This window comes from Pygoscelis adeliae, unplaced genomic scaffold, assembly GCF_000699105.1.
Source record: "Pygoscelis adeliae isolate BGI_AS28 unplaced genomic scaffold, ASM69910v1 Scaffold57, whole genome shotgun sequence".
Taxonomy (NCBI): domain Eukaryota; kingdom Metazoa; phylum Chordata; class Aves; order Sphenisciformes; family Spheniscidae; genus Pygoscelis; species Pygoscelis adeliae.
In genome coordinates, this window is record NW_008825615.1 from 8,754,327 (window position 1) to 8,767,348 (window position 13,022).

Consider the following 13,022-nt stretch of genomic DNA (forward strand, 5'->3'; position numbering starts at 1 on the left):
GCATATTCTATTAGGTGTATAATACAGTACAGACTGCCTTGAAGTGTGTGTGTGCGTATATATAGATAGATAGATACATATGTAGAGATACACTAAGCGTTTATATATAAATATGTATGTGTATACACACACACATAAATTCTTAGTGTTTGAGGCAGTGAGGATGAGGAGGTATTTTAATTCAGGTGAAAAAGGAGCACAGATAATAAATATCCTTAATAATACAGTACAGACTGCCTTGAAGTGTGTGTGTGCGTATATATAGATAGATAGATACATATGTAGAGATACACTAAGCGTTTATATATAAATATGTATGTGTATACACACACACATAAATTCTTAGTGTTTGAGGCAGTGAGGATGAGGAGGTATTTTAATTCAGGTGAAAAAGGAGCACAGATAATAAATATCCTTAATAACTCAGACTTGATGGAAATATTTTGTATTGCCTTTATCTTTGGAAATAAGATGTAGCAACTGGCTGTTAGGGAGAGGGAGAATAGTCTGGGAAGAGGCTGTGGCACTGTGATATTGCTGGAGGAAGGTGTATATACTGCAGGACATGTAGGCTGCTGTCATGTTGTGACAGTCAACTGTGTCATGTTGTGAATTCACGTGGGTAATGCCTGGGTCATGTGCCCTTGGGTAAAGAGGATTTGTTCTCCTATGGAAAGAGAAATGCGCTAGTACCGCTGCTCCTATGGGGCCCCATCCAGCAAAACCAGAACTCAATCTTTCAGAAGGAACTAAACTGCTCCCTATTTAAAAAATGGTAGCCAGGTTGTGTGCTGGAAATGAGCACTTTTTTTCTATACACTCTGCAATTCTGAAAGGCTTTTAAAGTTAATTAACAGCCCTAGTGAGCTAGATGTCCAGTAATGCAGCTTTACCATCACTATACAGATTCCCAGGAAGCAATACTATGGGTTGTTTAAGCGTGCTGCCAGTTAGTCTGTTTTTAAACCTGTAACAGTTGCTATTTCTATTTCACTTATGGCATATTCATTAACAGACAGTGGCCCTTGTGACCTTTAGAAACCAATGATTTCACCAATGACATTTAGGAACTAGGAAAATACAATATTCAGAAATCTCTCCAAGAGTAATACGAAAACACTGAAGAAGAAGAGTTAATCTATTTCATAGATGATTACAAGATTTTGAAACTTTTGTTTTTTTCCAATTCAGAGGGAAAACGAAAAACTTCTGAATAGTGGGACTGCTATTCTCAGTCAAGCAATAGAGGGATCTCGGGGTTGTTCGAGCCAGGAGCGAGGTTGCTGGGAACAGGAACTTCTAGGGGTTTGGCTTCTTCACAGCACATTGGGTAGACACCTGGTCGGTTTCTGTTGCAGTTTTGTTAGGGCTAACACAGCACTGTAAAATATCGTAATTCTGTCAAACTAGAAAATCCTGATTAAATAATGCTTCCTCTAAAGGTTCCCAAGCAATCTGCTGTCTAAGATTGTCCTGTGCTGTAACTGTGGTTTGAGAGGTTAGAGCCATGTGTCTAATTCTAAGATAAGCAATACAAACCCAATTGTAATAAACACTTTCTTATTTGCACCTTACAGAAATATTTTTGAGAAAGGAATTTTAAAAAAAAAATCTGAAATTTAAGTTTTATTCCCAGATGAATTGTAATTTGTTTGAGGTGTAATTTTGCATAAATCAACTCAATACGTGAATTTTTTTTTAAATAGTGAAAAAAAAATCATGTCAACTTTACTGCATTTGTAATGTCTATGATAACGGATAGTCTCTTCTAATATAGTTTGTCTTATTTTTGCTTAGGGTGACATGGGATTACCAGGAGCAAAGGGAGCTGTAAGTATAATGAATAGCACTGTTGCAGAAATAGAGAGATCTAGTAGGTCAGATAGATCATTTTCTGATTTAAGAAAGAAAAATACAAATAATGAGTTCTTTATCACAGTTAAATTGAATGAGTTTCAACAGCATTTCTTCTGTTTTAATTTTGAATACAGTTAATATTAAAATGAATTAGCTTTGGAAAGGAATTAATGTCCTGAATTCTAAGGTCCATAAAAGAGAAGCATCATTCAGCAGCAGTTTGCTGGCCAACTAATTTTTTTTTTTTTTAAGGAAATGAATGCACTCTTTGTACAGTACGTGTTGTATAGAAAGGAGGCCCAGTGCAGTGGCTGTGTGCAGCCTGTAATCTTTACACTGTGAAAAAGCTGGCAGCAGGACTGCGATGTCTGTGAAAGCAGAAGTATTTATGGCCCAGGTTGCCTTTTTTTTTTTTTTTTTTTTTTTAAGAAATAACAAAATGATAGCTTTAATGTAGAAGATGAGCAGAAGCTTGCATGTCACATAAGAAAAGAATCTGAGAGCTGAATGCATTCGTTTATTTCAGGATCACTGAAGAGTGGGATTGTTACAGCAGCTGACAGTTTGGGCTATGATACTAGCATATCAACAGTTCTGTGTACAGGGAACTGAGGTTGAACATAACAGAAAGAGCTATGCTTGTGTTCTCAGTGGCCTGTGTGTCTTTGGGGCTAAGCAAATGCAAGCTCAAGAGTGTTTACTGATGATCAAGATCTTACAGAAAAGACATGAGGAAGAGAGAGAGTAGAGGAGAAATCTGTAGTTTTATCACCCTAGATTTTTAAAATCCTCTTCTCTTAATGAGACCTTAGAGAGCTTGTCATAGTAGTGAGTACATACACAGGGATGAGTAATCCATCAGGGAACCTGATAACTCGCCAGACTGGGGAAGAAAGAAATTATAACTTCCTGGTTGTATAGTCCACAAAGGGAATTTTGCCGTCTTCTTAATATATCCGTTGAAGAGTGTTCTTTGGGGTTTCTTCTGACAGGGACAGCAATTAGCTGTCTCAGATGCCGCACAGATGGGACTGAAATGGCTCCATCTTGTGGATTTAACTGATACCACAGTTGAGTAATTTGCTATGTTTTTGCGCATCTCTTTCGGCAGGTGTTTTTTTTTCCCCCCCAGTAGATTTGGGAAGCCATAAGTATGTAGGATTTTTTTTTTCTGTTTGTTTTGTTTGGGGGTTTGGTTTTGTTGGTTTTTTGGGGGTTGGTTTGTTTTTTGGTTGTCTTTTTTTCTTTGTTAGTACTACTATGGATTAACAGTAGTACAATAACTTGTATTGAAAGTAACTCGAAGGCGCCTATTGGTGTACTCCCTACGAAAGGGAATGAAAGGCATTTTGAACAAGCAGGGAGCTGGAGTTTTTGTAACTTAAGGAGTTATGTTAATGTTATATATACACATATATAATGTTAAGGAGTAATATATATATATATAATGTTAAGGAGTTAAGTTAATGTCTAGAAAAGTTGCCTGTGACATGCACAATGGCAGAAGTAGAAACCAAGTATAGGAGATCTGTTCTTTGACAAAAAAAACCCCAACGTCTTGTGCATGTCACTATGGATGCCCATTTGCCTTTTTTTGACAGAATATCTTATTTTTCCACTTCTCCCCTTTAAGGGAGGAATACAGACCTCTTTGTAAGTTTATAAATCACACAACTACTGACTCCAGTCGCTTACTTAAAAAGAAGCTGTTCAACAACTCTACATCCCAGCACTCATTGCTTTGCATTTGCGAATAGCTCCTGTCACCATTTTTATATGTCAGAATGAGTCTAACACTAGTATAGCAGACCGCTGAAGATCTCTTTCATTGTCAGGTTGGTAATCCTGGAGACCCTGGTTCCCGTGGGCCTGAGGGAAGTCGGGGACTGCCTGGCATGGAAGGGCCACGAGGCTCACCTGGACCACGAGGCTTGCAGGGTGAACAGGGTGCCCCAGGTCTGCCTGGCAGCCAAGGTCCAGCTGTAAGTACTGTTTTAATGCGATTGGTATCTTTTGAACAGTTAGCTGTCACTCACACCACTCCTTTTCTTGCATCAGAAGCGACGTACACATGCAAAACCCAAGTGCCACAGTACAGTTTGAAATACACTGTACCTCACAACAGGCACATTTGTGCACCAGAGAAGTCTTAGGGTTGTATACAGTTAGGTCCTTGGGTCCTCAGATTTCAGTTCAGTTCCATTTTCTTACGCCCACCACACTGCTGTAGTGCGCATGTACCATGTTTGATACATGGGTGTATCACACATAGTATCCACCTTGCTAGTCAAATTGACTTCAGCTGGAATAGTTGCACTTGCAGGGACTGGAATATCTTTTATTGACCGGCCAGCACTTTTTGCATCAGGCACACTTATAAAATGTACTGTGACATCAACTGGTTTTTTTAAGCTATTATTTTTTTACTCCTAGGGAAAAGAACCAACCGATCAGCACATTAAGCAGGTTTGCATGAGAGTCATGCAAGGTAAGTATGCTAAAAAGTATTTGATGTTTCTTGTGCATTCAGATCGGGATAATCTACTACTGTGGAGGCAACCAAGATTTTCCTACTCTTATCCAGAACAAATAGTGTGGCCTCAGCAGGGGACCTGGCAGAAAATCTTCCCACATGTGAATGTGGGCACAATATGAGACAATATGAGAAAGAAGTCCCTTATTTTATATATACTTTGCAGCCTCATTGAAATACCTGTTGATTCCACACTATTACTATAGTAACCAGGCAATAGACCAGAGTGTTTTTATGAAATACGTCTATTTAGTGTAGAAATCACTTGCTATGTTTTCATATATAAAAGTACACAGCTTCACTGAGAGCTTGTTTTGCCATTTGTACTAATATACTATTAGATTACAGCAGACAAACTATGTGGAAAATAGGTTAAAAAAAAAAAAGAGGAGTGTGGAGAGAGGCTTTTTGTAGATAACATACCGTAAAATGAAAGCAATAGGCAGATGTTCAAAACCTTAATTATATTTGCTCAGTTGTTCTTGACACACACAGAAATCTGGAGCTTTTCTAATACAGTTGGGTGCATGGGATTTACCAAGTTTAAAAATTTATACTGCCCTGTAAGCACAAAAGATACTTTTCAGTACTTGCTATTGAAGATGCCCTTAGGGATATTATGCCTTTGTAATGTTAAGTGTTTACCAGAATGAAATTGCTGCTCATGATTTAATCTAAAAATTATCAGTAGTCAAAACTGTTCTTGATACTGCCCAAAAGGGTATTTTTTTTTTTTTTAAACTTTCTATAAATAGGATAAAAAGGCCTTCTAAGGTGATCCCTTGAAAGACACAGTAATATTAAGGAGGATTATAGTGGAATCAGATATGATGCTTGAATTTATTCATAACCATCAGAATTAGCAGTGAAGAGAAGGATATGGGAAAAATCTAGACTGTCTTCATTGCATCCCTCTTGAGAGCCCCTATAATTGTCAATGCTGTCATGCTTTAAAAAAAAAAAGACAAAAGAAAAAAAAAGAAGAAATCAATCCAAATGGGTCCCTGGAACCTTGTCAACTTAAAGACAACTGTAACTGAAGTTCAGCTCCTTAGTAGGCTTTGCCCACAGATTGCTATCCCCAGTCTTCCTCATGTATCTGCTAGCCATAGTTCCTGTTTTATTTCAGATCTTTGCACCACCTCACCACCCCACCCCATCTTAATTTTTCTTGGTTGTGGGCACAAAATAACTAGTTTTTGCCAAGTCTTGCAGACTTTATAGCAAATGTCATATGGAATTGTGTGTGGCTGTATCCAAAGTTATTTCTAAGGCATGCTTGGAAGATGGATTTGAAGTCTAGAATAAAAACTGTAAGCAAAGAGAGGACTGCTCTCATGGTGTTAGAGCAGTGGTCTGAAAGGAGGATGAGGAAAAGAAAATAGCTAGCTTAGACCATTCCAAGGAATGGCAAGCTGATCCTATGCCTGATGAAGAGCAAAGCTCCTGCTGATTTACCTTAAGAAAAGATCAACATAAAATGTTCAATTATTTATCAAACTTGAGCTCACGAGTACCACTTTCCTCTGAAAAAGAAGGCCTGCACTTACTTCACAGTCCAAGGTAGATGACTGCCCTCATGCTTTTCAGCTGTTCCTTCTTGTAAAGACGGATCTTAATAAGGATTAACATGTAGTAAGGAAGAGAGATATTTGCTCTTTTAAGAGGCAGCAATTGCATGAGTAAGTTTTCTTACGAGATGGTTGAAATTTAAATGACATAGAAAATTATAAAGACATTTCTAAATAAACCATAGACATTTAAGTAATTTCAGCTTGCAAACATTAAATGTTCAAGATGTAGGTTTCAGAGTGACCAGCTTCACAGTGTGCCTATGCAGTTTCCCTCTAGTAGTACTAAGATAATATCTTACATGTAACAAACTTTGTAAATAGCCTTGTACATAAGGAAGGTGCTGTACCATGATCTGTCGGTTTCTGCAGCAGAGAACACACGTTCTTCTTCAGTGAACATGAGAATCTCTCTATTCAGAGCCACTTACTGCTTAATTCTGTCTTCCTGTTCATTGCAGAACAACTAGCTCAGCTGGCAGCCAGTCTTAGGAGGCCAGAATTTGGTGCTCCAGGTCTTCCTGGCCGACCGGGGCCACCAGGTGCTCCAGGGCCTGCTGGCGAAAATGGCTTCCCAGGACAGCTTGGACCCCGTGGCTTGCCTGGCCTTAAAGGTCCCCCTGGTGAGATCGGTCGTAAAGGTCCTAAAGGTAAGAAATTCTGTAACTGGCTTTCAGTTGTTGACTGCTCCAATTTTTTGTGGTTTTGGCGGTTTTTTTTCCTTTCGATCATAGATTGTGGATGTATATCGTACACATGTAAAGTCCAAAGAGATCCTGAATTAGGAACCTAAGCTGTTTCCTGTAACTGTTGCCTCAGTTGACCCAGTGATTAAAAGGCATATTGGCCTGGCCTCAGCAAGACTTGTTTATAAATCCGTTTTTTGTCATCAAATCACTTATACAATATGAAAAAGGACAGGCATCTGCCTTGAACTAGAAGTAAGCAGCTGAGTCAGATTCCTAATATTAATTTACCCTCTCATGGACTTTTGAGGTTTGTGTTTTTCATATGCTGAGAAGTTCCAGCAGTGATTCTCTCTTTCCTCTACCCAGTCTGGTTGTGGGTAGAGGAAACTTCCGCAAGACTTGCAGTCCCAAAAGCTAACGTAAACAGTCAGATTCATTTGCTAATCTCTAGCCTACTTTTCTAAGTCTATCCAGTTTCTCACATTACAAGTGACTGACAACAATCTGCCTCTTTTATTTGGGTATAATACTTGAGCCATTTAACATCATTGCACCACGTACTACAATCGATTGATTCTTTGGAAACAACAAATCCATAATAAAATTGACTAACCTTATACTTTACAAAAAAACTTTGATCTAAGTTAATCTCTTTTGTTCCTGACTGAGAGGGTTTATAGACCTCCAAAGGATTATACAGTAGAATTTTCTGCAAAGTCTTATGACCGCTATGTATGTATTAGTTTCTATTCAGCGGTGGTTTTGATTTGTTTTCTTGAAGGAAGGTTTTATTTAAAAATTGTATTTCTGCACAAAGCTGGTCTGTCGCTGGATTAGAGCATTTACTTTTGTCTCAAGTTTTATTTGAAAGTAAAATTGGGAAAACCTTTGAGAGAAGGAATAGAATACAAACAAAGCAAACCTTAACAGCATTGTCACTGGAGCTCTGTTACTGTTTTCATTTAATGTAATGTCATCTGTGTTCACAGAAGCAACAAAAAATGGAGATAAAAAGGTGATCTGATATGCTGAATTTGATTCATCACACAGCAGGCTGCACTGTGTTAATATTAAAAAAAATCTAGAGAGCATAAAAAAAGCCCCAAACAAGCAAAATGCTTTGTTTCCTATCATAATTGTCATGAAAGTCCAAGTTACCTTACAGTAAACCTTGAAATACAATTACAGATACAAGAGAAGTGGTGAATGCTCTTATGTGCAAGAGCTATCATGATGGTACATGGCAGGCACCCTGAAAAAAATCTCAGTGCTTCACTCTCAGTTCCTGGTAGTTACCAGAGGTCCACAGAGGTCACAGAGATGAAATGACTTTCCCCATCCATCTGGGGAGTTGTCTGAGATGGGACTGAGAGGAAAAGGGTACCTAGGACATGTGATAAAAGGGAAAAGGAGGAGGATGTTGAGAATGGTTTAGAAGGGCACGATAAAGAGGAGAGAGAAACACAAGAACGTGTTACCATGAGAAAGAGCAGAAGGTACAAAGGTACAGTGATTTTAACAGCATCAACAACAGCAGCGTCAAAAAGAGCTGGCTCAAGGAAGGAGGTTATAGTGACTGGGGTAGTGAAGGAGGGCAGAATCAGAAATAAGAAGTTGGAGAAGTTTGGGGTAACCGGCAGTAAACACTATTCCAAAGTGTTCAGTAGCTGGAAATAGCAGAAGTATATATGGGCAACCTGACATCAGCACTTCCAGTAGCTGTATTTACAAAGACAGGCTGAATCTCCATGTTGACTAGGCAGTCTGAAGCGTAGAGTTAAGATTCCTCCTCTAGTACCCTGTGTGCATCTTTTATTGAAACTTGGACTTTTGTACTGACTCCTGTGTTCCTTTACATAGCTTCCTCGTTTCTGCTGTGCCATTTCTAGGCAAGACCCAAACTTAATGGTCTATTCCAACTCTCCTCACTGCAGGAAAAGAAAGTATGGAAGTATAAAACAAAGCTCACTCAAACATTATTAGGCATATACTTGCAACTTTCGACTTGCAGCAAAAAAAAATAAAATCAAGAGTTTACATAGGGTATTCATGAATAGTAGATATATGTACATTTATGGAATATATACAGTGAACAGAATTTGAACTTTACAACTAAAACAACAAAAAAACCTTCTTCTTACTAAGATGCTTCTTGTTTGGAGCAACATATGAGTTTGAAGAAAAGCTGGGCACCCACCAAAGAAAAGTGTCTGTAATACCAGTCTACGAGAACAAAGTCCTTTGTTTTACTTTTATGAACGTCTTATGTGGATGTCAACAGAAAACTGTAATGTGTGCAAGCCAGCTTCTCTTCTCTGCACTAGCTGTCTCAAGGACCAGCACTTGAGAATTTTTACTTATTAGCGGAGTTCACATGGTCTTGCAAAAGCCATTTGCCAGTACCCTCAGTCTGTATTCCAAAACAGCCTGTGTTGTTCTGTGAGTTTAGTTTATTTTTGTTATCTAGGCTATGGCGTATTTCATGTGGTACTTACTGTCCAGCCCCAGGTGGTTTTTTTCCCCTCCAACATGTCTACTTCAGAGTATAACTCAAATGGGGGAGAAAAACCCAAACCAACCCCAAACCTCTTACAAGGACATGTGTCAGGACATCGTTCAAAGATGCTAACAATACATACAGCCACCTGAATTCTTTGCTTGTTAGCTGTTCACCTCTGAGAGGGAACTTACTTACTGAAAGTAATACTCCAAGCAGGCTGTAACTAATATTTCATGAATTTGCTTTAGGTGAACCAGGAGAAAGAGGAGAAAGAGGATTTCCAGGCAGAGGACTGAAAGGTTACCCTGGACCAAGAGGTCTTCCAGGTAAATATAACAAGGATGAGGATAAAAAAGAAAAGATGTAGCAAAAATTTTTTCAGAACTGGTACCTCAAGCTGCCTTGAAAAGATAAAAGGTGTCCATTAAGCAATAAGCTTCCAAATAACAGAACGTCATAATTTTTACTTCGTAGGTAAGAATACAGTCACGCATCAGAATTAAAAGCTCTTTTACTAAAGAGCTACCACCCCATTTATCTCAGTGGAGAAAGACTAGGAAAAATGTATACAAGGCATTAAAAAAAAAAAAGAGGCAATCACACGTGTGTATATGTATGTGATCGCCTCTTTTTTTTTTTTATATAAGTATTTATTTATATATAAAATAAAACAAAAAAAGGCCACAAACCCAGATTATCTCACTGGCAGCAACAGCAGGCTTCAAAAATCGCCATTCATAATTTAGGACATTCAAAATACAGTTCTCCTTTATTTGTGTAGTAATTAATTGCAGTGTTCTGTAACAGGAGTCCAGGACAGATTCTTGCTGATAAGTGCAGCACAGCTGGCCTCTAGTGGCCAGTGAGTGAAAATAAACATGTTATTTCCATCAGTATCTCTCTACAGTGTGTTTCAGTGTGTGTATATATAGGCAGAAACTACCAAAATTTGTTCTCTTTGTAAAAAGGAGAAAAAAATAAATCAGTTGAGTATAGACTGATAGCTAGGACGTTTGTGAAACTTGGTGTTGTCTTCTTTTGTAATTTATCATTGGAAGAGGCTTACTAAGATCACTGTATTTCATCCCTTCATTGAAGATTTAGAACTAAAAAGATACTTTAGTGCTCAGCAGTTCCGCTCTATACATCTATTTCCCTGACACATCTGAGTGGAGAGTAAAAATAAATTCTTGATAGTCTCTTTCTGGAGCACTAACAGAACTCTGAAGTAGCGAGTAGCATCTACACCTTCATACGCATCGCCAACAGGGTTGTCTGCAGTGCTGCAATCAGTTGTACTGCATAGATTTTTATAGTGGCAGAGCTGCTCCAGTATAACTGGAGAGGGTTGGGCCTGAAATTCCATTGCTGTAGAGATGTGTAAACACAGCCTGGTTGGCTGTTAGAAGAAAACCGTCCCTCTAAGCAGGCACCTCTCCGGGGAATCCACTGAGAGCAGTAAAAAGCCATCTTCACACAGCTTTGAAGAACAGGATGTTCAGTAAAGCTACACATATACTAAGCAAGTCATATGCTGCCAATTTTTAGACCTGCATCCACTTTTCCAGGTGAACCAGGCAAACCCAGCTATGGCAGGGAAGGCCGTGATGGTGAACGAGGTCTCCCTGGGGTGGCCGGTCAGCCCGGGGTTCCTGGTCCTCCTGGCCCTCCCGGCCCTCCTGGGTACTGCGAGCCGTCGTCTTGCAGAATGCAGGCTGGACAGAGAGTTGGTAAGAACATGAAAGGGCCATGAATGGGCAACGCAAGTGCCGCCAAGTGTCGGCATCAGTTTACTTCCTGCACAGACAGCTGAGAAAAAATAAGGAATGAAGGAGAAATACAAACAAGGAGAAACCTTTCAACCAAGGTTTCAGTAAGGCATTTTTAACACAGTGGTTGTACATTCTTTCTAAAGGTGTACTTAGCAACACAAGCTGGACCAATGGTGCTTACAGAAATACACAGGTGCTGCCTTCTGGCTTTTCTCCCTTTTGGGGAAAAAAAGGCACTTTTCTATTTTTTTTTTTTTTTCAAATAAAGAGTTTCTGTGATGTCTCCTCCTCCCCTACTTAATTCCTATGATGTATGATGTACAGTGAAATAACATGCCTTCGGCCATCAAATAAAAAAGGAACAGTTTATTTACTTCAGTTGTAGCTATTCTTTTATGCTTATAAAATAAATTCCAGAGCATTCCCGAGCAACTTACGTCACTTCACGCGTAGTGAAAGTGAAAACAGTCGTTTCATTGTATGTATGTGCTGTACAGGATATGCTAAACCTCCCTCAGCTCTTCTGTTCAATTGTAGAAACAGAGGTGGGAGGCCGGTCTTACGGAAACCTGCCACCCCTGCCACCTTTTACGCTGTAAATCTCTGTAAAGGTATGATCGCTGGGTTCTCGTGAACAAGCCATGTGGAATAACCTCTTCATTTTCCACTCCAATTTGTGTTGCATTCGTAATTTTGTATGAAGCCTGTTCCAGCTTGCCTCCTTCTATGTTAAAGTAAAACAAAAGGCTAGAAGCCACTGTCAAGGGGATTTTAAGTCCCAGAAATATAAAAGTTTTATAGTAGAGATTACAGATTTTGAAGTAACATCTGTGGTTGTACAAAAAACAAATAAATAATGTTTTAACCCCCCTGTATGTTTTTGTACGTATGGTTACATTCAATACCAATAACCAGACCAGCTAGAAGACTGCCATTAGACATCCCAAGTTGCTTTTTTAGATAAACTTGATTTTTAGAGGAAAATGTGCAATGTGGATATTTTGTTTCTCTCTGTATAAATTAAACTATTTGTGGTTTTGACTTTACCTTCTCTGAAGTGTATTCTCTCTCAAAGACAACAATGAAACCATCCTATGATGTTTCCTTTTATTTCACTATTAGTCATCCAAATTCTCAAATACAAACTTTGGCACACTTGCTTTAAGCATTGATTTTTTTTTCCCCTAGTCCTTCATTGTCTGTTTATGTTCAAAATCGTTGACTTGTATGCCATGTGAGAATATAAAGAAATAACACGATCATTTGAGCTATGCATTTTGCATGTAACATGTAAGACAACACTAAAGGGAAAGATACTGGTATAATAGATACTCTAAAAGGAATTATTGAAAAAAACAATACATAAGCCTTGCCCAAAACAAACCCCTAGCTGCATCTAAGAGCCGCTTCTCTGGCACCTCATGTGTTGACAGAAAATGCCTAAGTAGAGATCACTTGGGAGAAAAATGTCTGATAAAGCTGCCTACTAAAAGAAAGTATATTTGCACATTTATTAGAGACTTCTGAGAACGAGTTAAACGGGATTAATTTTGATAATCTCTTTATGTGGGCCCATGTCAATCTCATGAGGTTCAACAAGGCCAAGTGCAAGGCCCTGCACCTGGGTCAGGGCAACCCCCAGTATCAGTACAGGCTGGGGGATGAAGGGACTGAGAGCAGCCCTGCCGAGAAGGACTTGGGGGTACTGGTGGATGAAAAGCTGGACGTGAGCCAGCAATGTGCGCTCGCAGCCCAGAAGGCCAATAATATCCTGGGCTGCATCAAAAGCAGCGTGGCCAGCAGGTCGAGGGAGGTGATTCTGCCCCTCGACTCTGCTCTGGTGAGACCTCACCTGGGGTACTGCGTCCAGCTCTGGAGCCCTCAGCATGAGAAAGACACGGACCTGTTGGAGCAGGTCCAGAAGAGGGCCACGAAAATGATCAGGGGGCTGGAACACCTCTCCTGTGAAGAAAGGCTGAGAGAGTTGGGGTTGTTCAGCCTGGAGAAGAGAAGGCTTTGGGGAGACCTTATTGCAGCCTTTCAGTATTTAAAGGGGGCTTCTAAAAAAGATGGGGACAAACTTTTTAGCAGGGCCTGTTG

The 13,022-nt window shown here is 39.4% G+C and overlaps 1 protein-coding gene across 1 annotated transcript in view; it reads left to right on the plus strand.

Annotated features, from left to right (window-relative positions):
* COL9A1 (collagen, type IX, alpha 1) overlaps window positions 1–13,022 on the plus strand; it is an 80,537-nt gene that overhangs the window by 66,102 nt on the left and 1,413 nt on the right. The window contains exons 32-37 of the mRNA XM_009333246.1: window positions 1,798–1,830; window positions 3,693–3,839; window positions 4,291–4,345; window positions 6,423–6,611; window positions 9,399–9,476; window positions 10,719–10,916. Coding sequence (XP_009331521.1) covers window positions 1,798–1,830; window positions 3,693–3,839; window positions 4,291–4,345; window positions 6,423–6,611; window positions 9,399–9,476; window positions 10,719–10,903 — 687 coding nt within the window. The 3' untranslated portion in view covers window positions 10,904–10,916. The remainder of the gene's footprint in view (window positions 1–1,797; window positions 1,831–3,692; window positions 3,840–4,290; window positions 4,346–6,422; window positions 6,612–9,398; window positions 9,477–10,718; window positions 10,917–13,022) is intronic.